A 20507-nucleotide genomic window follows, 5' to 3' on the forward strand; every position below is an offset into this window, starting at 1 on the left:
CATTTTCTTGAAGGTAGTCATGACCATGTCAGTTCCACGATTTAGCTAATTGCGCAATAGCATCACCAGATAAGACTGCTGAAATATACTATTGCGCAATTTATCCAATTGTGTAATGAACTCGCTGAGGTTGGAATACCATGACTGACAACAGGAGATCAAACCTTAAAAAGGAACCTAAAGGGAGGGAGAAGGGAGTAGTAAGTCAGCAATGCCACTTTCCATACTTCCCTCTCTTCAGGATTCCTTCAAAGCTTGAGTCAAGGAAGGGAATTTATTTTAGTTTTGAACAATGTAGCAAGTGTCATCAGTACGCCAACCCTACCCCCCCACCCCCCCCCCCACCAAGTGTGGTCAGTATTTTACCCATATCTCACCCCCCACAGCAAGTGTGGTCAGTATGTCACCCTTACCTCAGCCCCCACAGCAAGTGTTGTCAGTACAACACCCATCCCTCACCCTCCTAAGCAAATGTTGTCAGTACATCAACCATACCTCCCCCACACACCAACTGTGGTCAGTACTTCACCCATATCTCACCCTCCATAGCAAGTGTGGCCAGTACAGCACCCCCCCCTCCCCCAAGCAAGTGTGGTTAGTACGTCAACCATATCTCACCCCCCACAGCAAGTGTGGCCAGCACAACACCCATACCTCTCCATCCACAGCACGTGTGGCCAGCACAAAACCCATCCCTCACTCTCCAAAGCAAGTGTGGTCAGTACAACACCCATCCCTCACCCTCCAAAGCAAGTGTGGTCAGTACAACACCCATCTCTCACTCCCCACAGCAAGTGTGGTCACTATAACACTGCTCCCCCCCCCCAGCAAGTGTGGTCAATACAGCACCCATCCCTCATCCCCCACAGCAAGTGTGGTCAGCACATCAACCATACTTCCCTGTCCACAGCAAGTGTGGTCAGTACAACACCCAACCCTCATCCCCCACAGCAAGTGTGGTCAGTACAACACCTATATCTCCCCCCCCCCCCCCCCCCTCACTCCCTCAGCAGGTGTGATCAGTATAACACCGGTTCCCCCCCTCTTCCCACCACAGCAAGTGTGATCAGCACATCAACCATACCTCACCCCTAAGAGCAAGTGTGGCCAGTATAGCACATCCCAACAACCCCTCAACCACACCCAACAAGTGTGGCCAGTAAAAGCACGCCTTGCCTTGCCTCTGATTCAGGAGGTGGAAGCAGCAATAAGCCTGTTTAGTTAAGCACACTGGTATCATATTGATTTGTTTTTATAACTTTAAGCTATTGCAGGGTCCACCATTCATCTGCCAGCACCGTGACCTGTGTTACATCTACAATGTATACATTAAAACAGCCCAGTTATAATACAGCAGGACTCGTATCTTTCTCATTGCTCTTGGCCTTATTTCCTTATTTTCCCTGTGCCCAATTTATCCCCACCCCCATATTATTTTTCCTGTGCCATTGACCAGTCTTTTGGTTGTGTATCATTGTATGTATGTTGGGGTCAATTTCAGGTTCATCACCATTTTCTCTTGCTCATTGCTAGTGAGCAGTAAAATCTTAATACTGATCCGCTGACTCTTCCCATATTCTGTAGTTTCTTCTGCCATTGCTCCTCCCCTCCCTAATCTGATTGATGGGGTGACTTTTATATGGCATGGAACAGCCAGAATAAGGTATGACTGAGAGTTTCTTTGTAGCTTGAAATGTGTGACTTGTATATGAGTCTGCTGTTTGCACTCTTGCTGTGGGCAATGAATAAAGGCTTGGATTTGACTTGGCGTTCTGAGCTGGCGTCATCCTTTACATGCTGAGCATGAAGGTAATGCAGAGCTGTGGTGCTGTAGTGGGAGGAGGTGAGTCATACGCCTGGCAAAACAATTTATCTAACAAAAATCTTATGTCTAAATGGCCTTTATAGTAATCAGTGGCTTTGCAATGCAGATTAGACTTCATTAAAGGCCCGCACACACATCTGGCTGCCAATCGCAGGTGCAAGTGCTTTCCCTCTACACTTGCTCTGAGCTGTTTGGGTCAATTGTGGTTAAAGTGTAACCGTTGAGCATAAAATCAAAAATCAATTCTTTCTTTTTATCTGGTAAACAAGAAATAAGGATCCTAACCAGGTAATCCAAAAGTTAAAATCACTGTTACTTTTCATGTTGATAAATGATCATTCCCCAGTTTAACTGACTTATTTCGTACACACAAAACTTGGTACACAAAAAGGAAATTGCAGGGCATGCTGGGTTGTCCTATTTTGCTTTTCTACTACTTCCCTTCAGACTTAACCAGTGTCGGACTGGGAGGTGGAAAAACTGAGGAAATCCACCTGCTGGCAAAGCAGCAGAAACCCTGTGTTATCACTCCCAATAGAAACCTGCAGCAAGTCTTAGCTGTGAGCAACAACACATGATTACTGCTGCTTGGCCAGAAAGTGAATCTCCTCAGCTGTACCATTTGCCAGTACGACACTGGACTTAACTAATGCAGCCTTATTGGCTGAAGCCTCTTTCCCTCCTGTTTTCCCCTCCTACACCGCTGTTCCTCTCTGATTGGCCAATATTTCTCATGCTGAGACAATGCACTTTCTATAGTGAAGGGCAGGCAAATCAAGCAGAGGAGAGTAAGGGAGGAAATGACATCAGGATTGGCTTCAAAATAGCCACACTTAAAATGGGAAATGCTTAGAAGGATTTTCTCTTTTTTACTGTAAAAAAAATTGCTGAAATCAAAACGTGGACAGTGCAATACATATGTGTATGCTAGGTGTGTATTTTATCCCACAAGTGGGGCTTGCACTCTTTTGCAGGTAGGCACTTGTCTATTTTTAAGTAGCGCTGTTCATTTCCTTGCCATGTACTAATTTAATTAATTTTTGGTCAGCTGCTCCCACTTAACAGCTTTGCTTTTGATGTATATGCAGAGCTTCCGTTTGGGTTCAAGGTGCGTTTGCAGTTTCAGCGCACCTCTGATTCGAGGCCATTCGGAGGCGGCCTGGTGATGCGCTGATCCACCTTTTGCGCAATTTTCAATTTTCGAATTTACTTGATTAGCCGCACCCAGGCTATGCATATACATAGGTTAGGATTTAGTTAGTGTTAGGTCCCCTCCCATGGAGGATTGACTTCTTTACAGTGGGAGGGACGAGTACTTAATAGGTTGCATGCAAGCTGTTACGGAAACCAACATCCTCCTGTGGTAGACAGGTCATGTGTATGCTAGGTGTGTATTTTATCCCACAAGTGGGGCTTGCACTCTTTTGCAGGTAGGCAAATGTCTGTTTTTAAGTAGCGCTGTTCATCTCCTTGCCAAGTGCAATACATATGTTTTGTAAGTAGAGCAAGTATTTATCTACTTATATATGTGTTTTTTTTTCTGAGATAATATGGCTGACAGCTCCTCTTTAAAAATGCCATTCGAATGAAATTGCACCACAAATGTTGCCGGCATTGCGATTCAACTAGAATCACATTGCATTACAACCCAAACAGTGAAAGGCAGCACTGCGCTTTGCCTTGTTAAGCAAGTGTCAATGTGATCCGAAAATTGTGTGCACTCCGAAAACTGTTTGTGAATAAGTAAATACACACTGTTCCTGACTGTTACTGACTGCACTGTGGAATATGTGGGCACCATATAAATGCATATTTAGCAAAATATATATAGTTTGTATAAATATGAACTGATGTAGTAAGAGTGAAATGGCGAGCGCACTGAAACCAAACAGCACCTGGCTTAAAGAGAACCTGTACTGAGTAAAAATATTTAAAATAAACACATGAGGTAACTTCAAATGAACATTGAATAGTTACCTTGCCATCAGTTCCTCTCAGAAGCTCACCATTTTCTTCTGACAATAATCCCTTCCAGTTCTGACAATATTTTGTCAGATCTGAAATATACCAGTTGCTGTCAGTAAAATATCAGTTGCTGTCAGTTATAGCTGAGAGGAAAACTGATGTACCAGGTAATCTCCAAGTTTCCCTATAACTCAGGTGGGCGATGTTACAGTTTAACTGTGTGCTGACCAGAAAGCTGTTATGGGTAATGGCCATTTTCAAAATGGAGGACGGAAAATTCCCTTGATCACAGTGAACAAACAGGGTGCAGGAAAGGAGAAAGACACTGAGGAGTAGACTACACCGGAGGTAAGTATGACTTGTGCATGTTTATTTTGACTTGTCAGTTCAGGCTTTCTTTAAGTAGGGCTGCAGGAATTGGCTTCTTAGACAATGAAAGGCCCATACTATGCAACTGCTTCTTCAGTGCTGACATGGCAGGAGTTGAAAACAAGCTAGCATTTTTTCTGTGATTGAAAAAACGAGACATTGGATCCACATACAGGATAATCCAATGTGGAAACACACACCGCATATGCTCAGAGTGAGTGCTGGACCGCAAAGAGTCAAAACCAGGGATCCAAATGATCCTGACACCAATTGCTTATAGCAGACATTTAGGATTGGTACATCATACAGGAACGCCATATTTAGGCTAGCTCTTGTGTCCCTCTCTAACCTCTCTCTTGAGGAACAGTCACCCGGCTTGGGGAAGCATAATAATTTGGTACTTTTCCGTTAGCCGGGCGCATCCACTAGGTGGCGATAAAAATCCACCAGAATTACATCTTTCCCTACTATCCACTGCGGCCTGGAGGGGGAATAGTAATGAACGCCACCAAGTGGATGCGCTCGGCTAACGGAAAAGTACCAATAATTTAAAGAGGAACATTAACACAGGATGAACTTCATCCAAATCAGTAGCCAATGCCCCCTTTTCCGACAAGAAATCTTTACCTTTTCTCAAACAGATCATCAGGGAGGTTCTGTGTGGCTCATTGTGGTGAAACCCCTCTCTCAGTGTGATGTCAGGGCCATGGCCCTGACATTTACCTGTCTGTGAACTGGATTGCTTTGTGGGAAATAATGGCGAACCAAGCAGTATCTCCATCTGTGCGCGCGCGCGCACACACACCACACACACACACACACACACACACACACACACACACCTGGATTTACATAACAGGAGCCTATAGGCACAGATGTCCTGGCACCTTAGACTTCGCCCTCCATGAACTCACAAACCTGCACTGAACCGCACCGCAAGTGTGCTGGCTGTCCCAGCTGTCAATTCTCCCCTACTTCCCTTGCTTGTCATAGGCAGCTACAGGTGCCCCTTAGTATTAGGTAGCTAGAGGTGCCCCGACTGTAGGGAGATGTAGGCAGTGGAATGCCGAGACCCAGGTGAGCAACCTCTCATTTACACTCCGTTCGGGAATCTGCATAGGTAAGGTGGGAGGGCGGGAAGTGAGCTGCCTTTCTATCAAGACACGTGCCTACAGCGCCATATGGTAAATCCGGCCATATATATGGGCAGCACGGTGGCGTAGTGGTTAGCTCTCTCGCCTTGCAGCGCTTGGTCCCTGGTTCGAATCCCAGCCAGGGCACTATCTGCAAAGAGTTTGTATGTTCTCTCCGTGTCTGCGTGGGTTTCCTCCGGGCACTCCGGTTTCCTCCCACATTCCAAAAACATACGGATAAGTTAATTGGCTCCCCCTAAAAAAAAAAAAATTGGCCCTAGACTACAGTACTTACACTACAGAATATAGACATATGGCAATGGTAGGGATTAGATTGTGAGCTCCTCTGAGGGACAGTTAGTGACAAGATATATATATATATATATACACTGTACAGCGCTGCGTAATATGTCGGCGCTATATAAATACTTAATAATAATAATAATAATAATAATAATATATGTGTATATATATATATATACCCAACCTTTTAACCTACCACATTATTAGTAGATGATGACAGTTGGTGCTGTTTTTTTCATGTCTGCCAGTAGTAAAGATGATGACCTGCGGGCAAATATCAATCATTTCTTGATCTATCATCCATTTTTGAACATCTCACTTAGCAATGTATTGATTCAATTGTTTTCCCTACTACTGTACTATCTTTCAGTAAAGTTCCTCTTTAAGACTATAAATTAGGATTCTTGCCTCAGCCTGTCTGTGACTGCTTCTTTTTCATAGGGCTCGGAGGAAGAGGCACTTGCTGTTTGTTGCTGCCAGTCTCGCACTCATGACATTTAATTTTCTTTGTTCTGGATTTTTATAATTACTCAGCAAATGGCATTTAGGCTGTACTACATATTCAGTGTTTTGACTGGAATGCCAAAAGACAACCAGTAGCTTTCCCTTGTCATCAAATACTCCAGTGTACTAGCCCATCCCCGCCCAGTACCCATCTCTCTCCCACCTCCCAGAATCAACAAAATGAAGTTAGGATTCTGCTGCTTGAATACAGTAATTAGTTTTGATTAATCACCGCTGTGACATTAATCAGTCTGAATTCACTTGCAGCCTTTGCTCAGACACCTAATTTTGCTGCCCCAACAGGTGTCTCATAAATGGCTCTCAGAGCAGCAATATATAGAAGGATTCAGACAGTCAGGGCGCGATATGATTCTGTCAGTCTCCCTTAACGTGTCAAAACAGCAAACTGACATGTGGCCTTCCACACTCTCGGGATGAAGGCATGACAATCACACACGTGATTGGGAGACTTTATTAGACAGAAAAAACAGGGTGATTAGTGCAAATGTGAGACTGTGCTGAAATGTCTCTCCTAATTTTACTTGAATATGCAATGTACTGAAAAATAAAATATAAAGGAGAACTCAAGGCTACCAGGCTTAAAAAAGTTTTGTTTAGGCGGGGTCATAGGCATTGCTATACAGCACCTGGTTTTGGTAGACCACTAGCATTTTCACAACTAAAGGAAAAACAAACAGCGAAGCAGGGCGTTTTGGCGCCTGCTGAGCGCCGCGTAGCGCCGAAGCTTGGCGAGGCTATAGCAGTAATTCTATAGTCCCATGGGGAATTTGGGGATCTGGCAATTGCCAGACCCCGAATTACTACTTCCTCCGAGTTGTGACGACTCCAGGGAGAAAAGTATTTAACAACCCCAGAATTTGTGCACCCAAAAACCCAGCGCCAAACAACCATGTACACAAAAAAGAGAACCTGGTAATGCGTCAATTATCACCGCACCTCTGGTATAGGAGGTTCATGCATGCAAAGCAACTAAAACCAGTGCCAGAGATTTTGGCACAGACGGTGCCACCATAGGCCCGTAATAGGAATTATGGCTAAAGTAGCACTCAGACAGTAATTTGGGCGCTCTCAAAAGACAGAGCCCACATTACTATACAAACAGTGAAATTCTGCAGCCAGCAACAGCTGGCAGCTGAATTACATATTTTCCCACTATCCATGGCGACCTGGAGGGGGAATAGTAATTAACACCGTCAGAACTTGTGCAGGAGCAGGGTGAGCTGTATATCATTTTTACCCTGCACCCAAATTGCCCAGCAGCTTAATTATATGCAGGGACATTTCAACAATTGGGCCCTAGGGCAAGATTAGCCTGGGGGCCCCCCAACAGACACCCCCGACCAAAAAGCATCATTAGAGGCCCTTTGTTGCAGTCAATTCTCACTCCTGGGCCCAAGATCTGTCTGCTGATCATCCCCCAATCACCTCCCAACTTAACAGACTCTGCAGAGTCCCTGGGAAGCAACAGTTAAGATGGGGGAGGGACACCTTGGGGGGCCCCTACAGGCTCTGGGGCCCTGGGGCAATTGCCCATTTTTTCCTATGGTAGCTGAGGCCCGGATTATATGTACACCATGCATGAACTGAGCAGATTCAAAAGAATGAGCTGAACTTCTGCTCAGGCCCGGATTAACCTCACACGAGCCTATAGGCACATATGTCCCGACAACTTAACTTCGCCCTCCATAAACCTACAAACCCCACCGAACCGCACTGCAAATGTGCTGGCTGTCCCAACTCTCACTTCTCCCATACTTCCCTTGCCCATCATAGGTAACTAAAGGTGCCCCTTAGTGTTAGTTAGCCAGAAGTATCTCAGTTGCCCCTGAATTAAGGGAGTTCTGGTCAGTGGAATTCTGAGAGCAGGGTGAGTAACCTCTCATTTACACTCATCAGGACTCTGCTTAAGGAAGGAGGGAGGGAGGCGCTCGGAGAGTGGAGTGAGCCACCTTTCCATCATCAGGCACCTATAGGCACGTGCCTACAGTGCCTTATAGTAAATCTGGCCCTGCTTATGCTGCATGGCCCATACAGGTAGTCCCCGATTAGTGGATGTGATTTTACTCATTTGTATATCAATTTTCTCAAAAACTACAAAGTCTTTTTGGAATAAAAAATGTTTTTGACTTTCCCACAGAATAAAATTTCTAAAATTTTCAGGCAGTTTGTGTCGGTGGGTTGTTCGTAAGTCGGGGACTACCTGTACTGATGAAATATCAGTCTTTGTAAGGCAGGATTCACACTGTACCGGATGAAAAACTGATCCTGCAGTAACCGGACGTTTTCTGTTTACATGGATCAGTTTCTTATAATTGCATCAGTTGCTAATCTGGTTCCATCCATTCTGTTTTTGCACCACCAAGAACTCTTCATTCTCGTGGTGAGGGAGACGTCTTCCAGCTTCTCCCCGCGACCAAATAAAACAGGTCCATCTCATTTGTACACCTAAGGTAGGTGCTGATGAAGAACAGTTGTCTCGCTCGATCAAAGCCTACAGTGTGAATGTCCCCAACTACAAAGCGAAGTCTTTCTCCAAGGAGCATCCAAAGATCATGCCAAACACATTTCAGATGGATTGTGGAGGACCTTGCTAAGACAACTTTACATTCAAATACTTAAAAGATAATTCCTCTCAAATCAAACCCATATTACCCACTGATCAATAATACTTAATTTGTTATTAAGAATAGCACTGCTTATTACAAATTTTTTCTTCCCAACTTAACTCTTCATTTTCACACAGCCACAGAAATGCCCGATCTTTTTCAGTTCTCCATCCGAATGATTGAGCGCCTGCTCTCTACCCTGGTGCAGTGCCCGACAGTCTGGCAGTTCGTGCCACGCAGGAAGACACGTGCACATGGGGATATGCCTCAAGGGCAGCATGATTGCATGGTGGCGAATAGCAGTCTCACCTTGCAGCGCTGGGTCCCTAGTTTGAATCCCAGTTGCCAGGAACAATCACAAAGCAATTTTAAAATCACATATGGTATGATTTTAAAATCGCATGCTTGCGTTTTTGTGATGCGTTTGTGTTTTTGCTTGCGTTTTCCTTGTGGTTGGTGATTGGCTAAAAGTCCTGTAACAGGAAGTTGCAAGGTCTCCTGGGATTAGACCTCGAAAAAACATTGTGTTTTTGTATGCAATTTTTCAAACGCAGCGCTCAAAAAGAGCTGCAGTCACTGTGATTTGCGTTTTGCATTGCATTGCACCAAGGTGTACATTTCATCACAATTTTATTTTTAAAAAGGCTTTGCGAATGAAAAAATGCAGGCGATTATAAAAACGCAGTGCAATGCACCCAGTGTGTACAGGCCCTTAGGGCACTATCTGCAAGGAGTTTGTATGTTCTACCCATGTCTGCATGGGTTACTTCAAGGCACTCTTCTTTCCTCTCATATCCCCAAAACATACAGATAAATAATTTGCTTCCCCTAAATTGGCCCTAGAACATGATGAAGATATGTCTGATTAGATCATGAGCTCCTCTGAGGGACATTTAAGTGACAAGACTATACAAGACTATATATACAATGTACAGCACTGCAGAAGATGTATTTATGATTTAATACTAAGGCCAGTTTCAGACTAGAGATTGGCGGAAGCGGTGCAGAACCAGAGGGCCGCACCGCCAAAAATAGGGATTACCGCGTTAATACATGGTAATCCCCTTCTGGTCGACATCCAAACAGAAAGCGATGCTCGCTTGCGCTCACTTCCTGTTTCGGAAATGCGGAAGCGTATTGTAAAAATACGCCTCTGCGCATGCGCGCCCACAACGCTACCGCCAACATTTTTTTAAACCTATATCACTATAGACTTTCATGACTGCCGGTCCGACGCAGATCGCCGCACGGCAACATAGGCATGTGCTTGCGTTAGATAAGGCACTTCTGTCGCAGCGTAACAACGTGGGTAGTATGAACTACCCCATAGACAAAGATTAGGCAGCGGTGGGGTGCGGTAAAATTACCCCCACGGCCCCAGTGTGAAAGGGCTCTAAAGGAATCAGGCTGTCAGCACCAAGGAGCTGGCAACCTGTGATCCGCTGTAACAGATACATTTAGTTTTAGTAATGCAAAAGTGAAATGTGCTTGCACTTTTATTTTCATTGCATCGTTTTATAGTATAAACAATCAGAAGACAGTGGATAAACAGTGTTCTATTATCGAGTGTTACGGTCTACATTACAGAGCTGGAAGTCTTAACTAGAGTTGCAGCAGATACTGAGCAGTTCTTGTTGATGTTTGCTTCCCCAGTGAGAGCTATTTGGATATGTAAGAAGGAAAAAAAAAAAAAAAGCACATTTCTTCCCTGTCTCATTTGTCTCTGTTGGTGGGCCAGCCAAGTTCACTGTTGTGACATTCACCAGCCCGGAGCGACAGGTTGTGAGCGATTTCAAAATAAGTAAGAGGCCGACTTCCTGAACATCTGTTCATGACACTTGTGTAGCACTGAACAGACCTAGCAGGTATTCAGGGAGAGCGATGGGAGCTGCCTGCAGGGCTGTGCTGAGTGATTCTGCAATCCACATGCTGTGTGCCTTCTGCAGGGAAATTCTCCATACACCTCAATGTGGCTGAGTATTACAGAGGCAAGCTGAACATCTTCATCTCCACTGTCAGTGGGTACATAACTGCCATTTCCGCTATTCTCAATGCATTTGGCTCAGAAAACAGTGAGATTGCATCATATTTATTTTGCAATTATACAACACTGGTTATTTTTTGCAGGGCTTCAGTTTTTATTGATCAGGTCACAAATTGGACCTCTTAGAAGCTCATCCTCTAATGTCCCTGTGACGGATTGGCTTGCGTCAGATGGGCGCCTCACATAAAAGTACGCGCACAAAGGTGTGCTGTGGAACTCCCTTTTTACGTTTTAGTGTCTAACGAAGGCGTTTACACTTTCCGTAGGCAGGGTTACAGAATACCCAAGCAGCTCGGGTGACCCGAAACCACTAGGAAAGTATAGGGGACCAAGAGAGACCGAAAAGCCCTCCTGCTAAAAAGCCATGCTTAGCGTGATTTGCCTTCTTAAAACAGAAGGTGGGCAGGATTGTAAAACTCCACTCACAGGGGAAAGCTCTAAAACCATTACTTCTTCCTAGCAGGCCTAGTTACCACATGTAATGACTCCTCAAATATTCTCTGATACGTACTTCACAAGGATACTGATAAAGAAGTCAGGAAACCCGAAACTAAATCACGGTCATAAACAGCTACTGCCAAACAACATTCTCCCATGTCATGTCAGGGGGGAGAAGGAATAAAATGTCCTTCAATTAACCTAGAAATAAATAATATTCATTTTTACTATATTTTCATCCTTTCTATAAATGCCTGAAGGTGCCCAAGCAAGAAGTGTTACCACTTTCTGTCACAAACATATGGTTTCCTCTGAAGTGCAACATAATAATTAACCCATGTTTGATATCTGTGAACACCAGAGAAAAATTAGGATATGATCATTTTCTCCTTCTAATGAGATGGGTTGAACTGGATTATGTGGCAGAGTCTGCACATGTCTCATGACAATCTCTACCCCCCAGCAGAGAGAGGGTTAAGTTGCAGGACACACAGACTGTCAAGGTCCTTCAATGCTAATGCACATCATCACAGATTTGCTAGCCCAATTGGTCCTGGGCATTTATCTTTGGACAATTACGCATAAACTTTTTATTTCCTGCTCTTTGGACTTACAATTTCCAAAGGACATGGTAATTTCATAGACTGCTCAGACTGTATCCGGTTATCATTTTCATTTATTATTCCCATCGATTTACTAGATCTGTATATCTGTTCATTGTTAGATGATTTTTGAAAATTTTCTGTATTCATTTTTATGCATATATTCTATTAAAACAATTAAAAATAATTTGATTAGAAGTGCTTGTTCTGAATATCCTGCCTGACTGGATCACCTGCCTGGAAAGATTACATCAGGACAGGTAAATATTTAACCCTAAATGCCCCCCCCCCCCCCCCCATTCTCCATCATTTAGACAGAGCCCATCATGGCAGGCTGTGTCATTTTTACTGGAGGTACTGAAGACCACGGGTAAACAAACTATGGGCCAGTATTTCCTTTAGCATGCCCGGTCCTGCCTTCCTTTCAGGAGAGGCAACCTGCTATGTAACACTATATATCACACTACCAATGGTATCGATAGCATACATACCTGTCTCTGAATTTCAGCTAAGTTGTACGGCAAAGCTCCTTCTTCTAGCGGTGCTATTCTCTCGATGTCTGGCAGTGTTAGACGCCTTAACACGCAAGATAAAGACATTAGAATTAGAAAACACTCACATCTCATCAAAACTTTTCTCATAGCGATTATTGATGTCAGCCAAGGTAATTGGGGACTTCTACCTCACTGTCTGGACCCATGTGAGGGATGGGGAGGGATCTCCCTGGGGAAGAGCTGATGTATAAACGTGACAAGTAATGAGGGTATGGATTAGAACTACATGGGGGCAGATTTTAGCAAGTAAGCACACCTATTTTAATTTAGAAAAAAAAAATGAACTGCTTCTCATTGAGAGAGTGAACAGAGGCGTATCTAGGGAAAATAGTGCCTATGGCTAACACTGAAATCCGCCCCAAAGTAGGGGGCAAGAGGGGGGATTTTAGGTTAGCTGCGCCATCCAACAAACTTAAAGTATACCAGAGATGACATGTGACCTGAAGAAATAGACATGTGCATATACAGTAATCTGTAATCAAGTAGGTAGCGCTGGGATTCTTCAGTAGTTTTAAAGCCCTTTTTAGTTGGTGTTTGTCAGATAAACATAAAATATACATAAACTGTAAATTGTAAAATACATTTCTGTTAAGCCTATTTATATACAGTACTAGCTGACCTAAGCCCGTTTAAAAATGGGCTCTAGGTCTGTCGCCGCATGACACTGTGCGTGCGCCCGCGCGCACGCACACACCCACCGGCCCCGTCCGCCCCTTGAAGCCGCGCGTCACTCCCCCTCAGTGTCTCTGCGCACATGCACAGTTTGTTCAGAGCAGGGACACACACACACACACACACACACAGGGACACACGCTGGATGCAGAGACAGTTGGCTTGTATTAGGTAGGATACTTGGTTTCAATACATTTTTATTCAATATTCCCATATGTGGTGCATTCTTGCGCTCATTCACACAAACCAAGTATACTGTGTAGAAATAGGCTTAACAGAAATGTATTTTACAAATTACAGTTTATGTATATTTTATTTGACAAACACCAATTAAAAAGTGCTTTAAAGGTAAATCTGTAATGAAAAAAAACTCCCCTGGGGGGTACTCACCTCGGGTGGGGGAAGCCTCCGGATCCTATTGAGGCTTCCCCTGTCCTCCTCGGTCCCACGGCGGCGGCAGAGAAAATCCTCCCGAAGCGGCGGCGATGTAAATATTTACCTTTTGGCTCCAGCGCAGGCGCAGTATCCGCTCTTCTCACAGAGATAGACGAAAATAGCTGATCTCCGTCGGACCGCTCTACTGCGCAGGCGCAAGTCGCCTGCGCAGTAGAGCGGACCCAATGGAGATCGGCTATTTTCACCTATCTCTGTCAGAAGAGCCGCAACAGCACCCCCGCTAGAGCCTGAAAAGGTAAATATTGCCCAGGCTGTCGGATTTGTCGCCTGTGCGTTCCGGGGGCTGCAGCGAGACCGCCGTGGGACACAGGATGGCGGGGAAAGCCTCGATAGGGTCCAGAGGCTTCCTCCTACTGAGGTGAGTACCCCCCAGGGGAACTTTTTTTCAGTACAGGCTTTCTTTAAAACTACTGAAGAATGCCAGCGCTACCTACTTGATTACAGATTATTGCACTATAGCAACATTGGGGATAGTGGGGACCCCGATACGTTGGTAAGCTGCGGGTGAAAATTATAAACCTCACCCCACCGAGCGCTCTCCACCTTACTTATGCTGGGTACACACTGAGATTTTCTGTCCGATTTACTGTCAGATCGATTATTTTCAACATGTCCGATCTGCTTTCCGATCGTTTTCCGTTTACTTCAATAGGAAATCGATCGGAAAATGCTCGGAGATCGATCGGAAAGCAGATCGGACATGTTGGAAATAATCGATCTGGCAGTAAATTGGACAGAAAATCTCCGTGTGACCCAGCATTACTCATGTGCATATACAGTGGCTACCATACAGACACGTATGCTGTGCTCCTTTTCTTTTTTCCCTGCCTGAAAGAGTTTCTAATTAGCAATGGAACTGACAGTTTTTCTCCAGTCAGGACTCAGTCAGCTCACTGATAACAAATTACAGCTATAAAACACTTTCCTAAGCAGATACCTGGGCTTTTTACTGTGAGAGGAAAAGATACAAAGGTCAATAGTTCATGTATTTTCACTCTGGGACTCTTGAGACACTGCATTTGAGCAGAGACTATAAAACATTAAATCTGCTTTGTAAATGTTTATGCATAAGATAAAATCTTGAGATATCTAAAAGAGTAATTTTTAGGAGTAGAAGGACAGATCCAATTGTTTATCTCATTCGTTTATTTTCATCTCTGGTTCACTTTAAGGTGCAGTCTCAGTTGAACTGGCTGTGTCCAAGTTGAAGTAAAGCATGGCCTGTGAGAATAGAGTATGGCAATAGATCAGCCCGTACATATCCCCCACACAAAAATTAGGAAGTTGCCCCCTCCTCAAAAAGGGGCAGCAGGATGTCCCCCAGATAAAAACTAGAATCTATATGGAGAACAGCAGAAATGCTATGGAGCAACGACCCCAGTACGAGGCACCCATGGCACATGCCATATCTGCACCCCTGTAGATTTGCCTCTGAGTGACAGAAAACAGGAAATAAAGTTGGCATTCTCCTCTGGGATAGAAGCAGCAATAAACCGTTTTAGTAGTATGGGGCAAGGTAATGGTTTTCATTTTTTTATGAATGTCCACTGTAAAGATTTCAATTACCTCCCGCAGAATAGAGTTTACTGAACAGAAATGGGAATTTTAGCTAGTCAAGTCATAGTGTTCCAAAACCACTAGGACTGTGCACGGGACTGAAAGGAGCATATAAGCCCTCAAACTCAAAAAGCTATCCTACATAGAAGTTTTCCTTCCTGAAACAGTAGGCATTTACATTTACTCATATTTATGTGAGCAAGCAGTAACGTATATGGTGCATCACTTCTGCAAAGTGTGTGAATATGCAAATCAGTCACTCACCAAGCAAAAGTAATGCATTATGGGAGTTAATTCTTGTTGATATAAAGCTAATTAATTGCAAATACCTTCTGTTTTATGAAGGCACATCTAAATTTAATATATCAATATGTAACCTTATAGACAGGAAATATTTTTTGGCAGTGCAACACTATGGTTCATCGATCGACCACTGCTTCTGCCCCACCCTGGATTCATGCAAATCTTCTATCCTGTCAACAAAATCGATTGATATTCAATCAGTCGGTCATGTCGAGGTAAGAGATCTCTGGTAAATTTGATGAGGGCTGGGGCCCACTAGAGAGCTTTCAGGTGCACTTTGAGATCATCGATGATCGACGGCAATCCCAAAAAGTCATACGTTGCTGAAAGTTAATATTGGTGAACCCACAGGAGTGATTGTGATTTGGCTAGAATTGCGAGTCCTGCACCATTTTTCGAGCAATTGCGCTTCAATGCAAGAGATAGGAGTGCTGCAGAATCGCTTATAAATTGCTTTCCAACAGTGATTTTGCAGTGACTTTGTGGTCGATTTTTATGTTTAAATAAAGTTTGAACTACTTGCCAGACCTACTTAAGTCAAGCTTTTAGCACGTAGCTCCGCCCCCTCACACAAGAGGTCATCGACACTTGTCTAATTGGAAGTAGAGAAGCACCTCTTGTGCTGGGGGTGGGGCTAAAGGCCAGAAGCTGGAACTTAGGAAACCTGGCAAGTAGTGCCGGAAGCCAGCAGAAATTAACATTGGGAGACCCAGTAAGTATTCTAAACTTTATAATTGGAAACGCTGTTCAATCACCGACAGTAGATTCTTAAGTGAATCCAATCGCCGGGCAAATCACGCTGGAAAATGCTGTCGCAAAATGCTAGCAAAAATGCTGAGCGTTTGTTACAATGATTGGGGAGCTGTGGTGGGCCTCAGAGTCATCTCAGCGGGACTGAATCTGCCAGAAATCAAACAGGAAAAATCGATAAGTGTATGGCCACTTTTACAGAGATTAATTGATCTAAACTATAATGATCTAGGCAACCAGTGCATTGGGTGTAACTGCCCCATTAGGAGGACCTGTCATCCCTCAGAAGCTGTTATTTGCCCTCAATAACAGTGATATAATCCATTACTGGACATGCTCAGTATGAGTCACCAGAGCTGACAGCAGGGTGCTCTCAGGCACGCAATGACACTCACCCGGTTGCATTGAATAAATCGGAGAGCTGAAACAGGATGTCAATTTCTAGAGGAGTGATCTGTCCAAATTTGTTTGCAGAATTAGTAAACTCCTCTGTAAGAAAATGATCAAATCATCATCAGGCTTGAAATATTGACATCCGCTAAGAATAAAACATTAACAGTGAGCATAAAGACACCACAAGATGGCAGAAGACACTGATGTTACCTTTGGTGACTTCCAGGTCTCTCTTTGTTCCTGCTAAAGTGCTGTATATCTTCCGTATCAGCTCCATATTATTCAGCAAGGAATTAAATGCATTAAAGTAGGAAAAGCTAACTTGGTGTGAAATAGTTCCGCCTGCAGCCTATAGAGAAAAAAAACACAGGTTGACTGACAATGAGTTATAGATGCTGCCTATTTCCATATAACAACAGATTCGTGAAAAGCAAAATTCACTTTCTCAAGAGGCCATTGAACATGGGAATTGCAATGCAAATGCTGCCCACCTTACTGCGCTTACTTCCAAGACTGAATTATCTTAAAAACGTAGTGAGAGAAATATGGAGGATGTCATCTTATTCCCTATTATAAAAAAAATTACAATAGCTTGGGTGTCATACTAACCTCTGGCTTCAATAGTGTCCGAGTCACACACAGGGCTGTGGAGGCCGAGTCTGAGTTGAGAAGTTGGAGCAATTTTTAGATACTGAGTCAGAGGAGTTGGAGTTGGTGTTGGTTGATTTTTGTACTGACTCCACAGCACTGGGTAAGTATCAGAGCAATTTTTAGGTATCTGGAGTCGGTGGTTCCATAAACTGAGAATTCATAGTCAGATATTTTTTTGTACCGACTCCACAGTCCTAGTCACACATGTGGCAAACATGCAGTCAGAACATCTGATCAGCATACGCATTCTATGTCAGTGACTTGGAGGATCAGTATGAAAAAAGAGGCAGAAGGGCCCATATGCAATTAACTTTTTATCCTTAGTTTTCTCCTAGGATATAAATTTGAAACTCCGTTTTAAAAGAACCTTTCAGCACTTTACAATTGAAAAAGTAGTAAAAAGTACGGTAGGTGAGAAGTTGTTATCAAAATTAATTTGAGTATTTTCTCGCTTGTTGGTTGTTTCAAGGCATTTTATAAGGTGTAAAAAGGTCACCTAGGAGAAAACTTAGGAGAAAAAGTGAATTGCATATGGCCCCAGGTCTCTTGCAAAATACAGCTGATAGCAGCTTTAAAAACATAATACAGACAAACATTGTCTTTTGCTCCAGATACAGGTGTACAAGAATCCTTAAAGGGAAGGTTCAGGGACTAGCTAAAAAAAATAAAAATCCATTTCCACTTACCTGGGGCTTCCTCCAGCCCGTGGCAGGCAGGAGGTGCCCTCGGCGCCGCTCCGCAGGCTCCCGGTGGTCTCCCAGTAGTTCTGAGCCTGCGCAGTACAACCCGGAGGACGTCCGATGACGTCAGCGCGCCGGCGTGGAACGCACCATGGAGCGCAGAAGAGGCCCGACCTGGCCGCCGGCCTGGCCAGGTCGGGTCGGCCACCGGAGACCACCGGGAGCCTGCGGAGCGGCGCCGAGGGCACCTCCTGCCTGCCACGGGCTGGAGGAAGCCCCAGGTAAGTGGAACCTAAACTGAGAAGGATACAGACTTTTCCTTTTAAAATAATACCAGTTGCCTGACTCTCCTGCTGATCCTCTGTCTCTAATACTATTATAAAATTTAAGTAGGCCTCAGTTATTTGGACTGAGTTTAGGTAAAAGGCTTGTCCGCAGAGTATACCTTTAAAATAGACAGAGTTTCTTGTGATGTAGGCAGAAGCATCTCAGTGTTTGCTTGAAACAGATGAATAACAAGCAAATACTGAGAACATGTTCCTGAAGGAAGGCCACAGGCCTACACTGCCCCAGACAAATGGACTACTAGAACAATCAACATAGGCCATATTTACAAATACCACATTCCTGTAAGTAAGTGAAAAGTGGTCATTAAATATTAATCGAGTAGGTGTGTATTAGGACACCACGAGGGGTCGAAGCCAATAGCCGGGTCTGGGGGATGGCTAAGATGAGGTCACATTTAACTCTTTCCTAGTCGGTATTAAAAAGCCGGGTGGGCTGACGGAGCTCACTCTGATTCCTACTTTCCTGCTCTCTATATGCTGACTGGAACACCTAATTATTTTCCTTTCTTTATGTAATCTGATATAATGTATGCTGTACATAGGTAGTCTAGAAGATGTAACTTAGAATAGACATAAGGGGACCTGATTATCTTCAGCAGGAAGATAATCACGCTGCTGTAACGCAACATTGAACTTTGCTTGGCCAGGATATGATGAACTGTATCTGTATAGTTGTGTACTTAATAAACTCCATCAAACTTTGAAGAAGCCTGAGAAAGTCTATCTCCTGCTTGCTGTGATGAGTCGTGTTTGCAACTCTTGCTGAGGAGTTGCTGGTGCCGGAGCAAAAGGTGATTTATAACAGTTTATAACACCCAGCATTAGCCACAGCCCCTTCCCAAGCATGCAGATCAGGTGTTCTGACTGAAGTCAGACTGGATTAGCTGCATGCTTGTTTCAGGGGTGTGATTCAACCACACCTGAAACAAGCAAGCAGCCAGACTGCCAGGCAACTGGTATTGTTTAAAAGGAAACATCCATATCCATCTCAGTTAAGGTTCCCTTTAATGAAGTATAATTAAACTTAAAGAGACTCTGTAACAAAAATTGCATCCTGTTTTTTATCATCCTACAAGTTCCAAAAGCTATTCTAATGTGTTCTGGCTTACTGCAACACTTTGTACTATCACAGTCTCTGTAATAAATCAATGTATCTTTCCCTTGTCAGACTTGTCAGCCTGTGTCTGGAAGGCTGCCAAGTTCTTCAGTGTTGTGGTTCTGCTATGAACTCCCCCCTCAGGGGGGAAAGAAACACAAAAATGATCTCTTGAGATTCAAAAGGAAGGCTGTATACAGCCTGCTTGTGTATGGATGTATTTTCTATGTGTGGACATACTGTACATCAACCTACTTCCTGTTTTGGTGGCCATTTTGTTTGTTTATAAACAAACTTTTTAAAGCTGTTTTTAACCACTTTTAATGCGGCGGGGAGCGGCGAAATTGTGACAGAGGGGAATAGGAGATGTCCCCTAACGCACTGGTATGTTTACTTTTGTGCGATTTTAACAATACAGATTCTCTTTAAATAAGTAGATAGTGAACTGATATGGCAAGTCATTGGCCAGTCCCATACTGGACATAAATTAATTGGGTAGTGGTGATCCATACAACACCTTAACCCGCTCATTCAGGATTAAACGTATAAAATGTATATTTTTTCCAGAGTAAAATGCACTATAAATCACTTTTCTCCCATGTTGCTGTCACTTATAGTCGGTAGTAGGCAGAAAAAAAGTTGACAGATCTGACAAATTTTGGACTAGTACAGCTCCTCATGGGAGAGCCTCAGTATTAACATTCTTACAAAAGCACTCCCTGGAAGGCGTACGAGAAGTATCGGCGCAGGAGGCTTGGGCGCAGGATACAGCCGGTATATGGCTGATCCTGCTGCTGCACAAAGTCCCGGCCGCGTTAAATACTATTCCCCCCTCCAGGCCGCCATGGATGGTGGGGAATGATGTAATTCGGCTGCGAGCAATATTGTGTTTTAAAAGTAACTTCAGCTCCGTCTTGTGACGGCGCCGAAGTTACTCACTGTGCACTGCTATAGCCGTAATTCCTATTACGGCCTATGGTGGCGCTGGCTGCGCCCAAGTCTCCTGCGCTGGATTAACAGTGTTTGCCTGGAAGGGACAAAGACGTCACTCAGCTTCCCTTCTCACTTGCACACTGCTTTTGCAGATGGACTGAGTGCATTTTACTCTGGGAACAATATACAGTACATTCACTTATTTTAAATTTTACAATGTTTCACAATTAATGTCCACTAGTGTGCCGCGGCATGTCGCCTGGTGTGCCGTACAGGTCTGGCCTCTCGCCAGACCTGTTCCTTCT

General features: G+C 44.0%; 1 protein-coding gene across 1 annotated transcript in view; it reads right to left on the reverse strand.

The window, feature by feature from the left end:
- Positions 1–20507, reverse strand: part of SLC25A12 (solute carrier family 25 member 12) — a 194416-nt gene that overhangs the window by 100385 nt on the left and 73524 nt on the right. The window contains exons 7-9 of the mRNA XM_068245524.1: positions 16706–16844; positions 16498–16591; positions 12302–12386 (exon numbers count right to left, since the gene is read on the reverse strand). Coding sequence (XP_068101625.1) covers positions 12302–12386; positions 16498–16591; positions 16706–16844 — 318 coding nt within the window. The remainder of the gene's footprint in view (positions 1–12301; positions 12387–16497; positions 16592–16705; positions 16845–20507) is intronic.

The sequence above is a fragment of the Hyperolius riggenbachi genome, chromosome 7 (assembly GCF_040937935.1).
Source record: "Hyperolius riggenbachi isolate aHypRig1 chromosome 7, aHypRig1.pri, whole genome shotgun sequence".
Lineage (NCBI taxonomy): Eukaryota > Metazoa > Chordata > Amphibia > Anura > Hyperoliidae > Hyperolius > Hyperolius riggenbachi.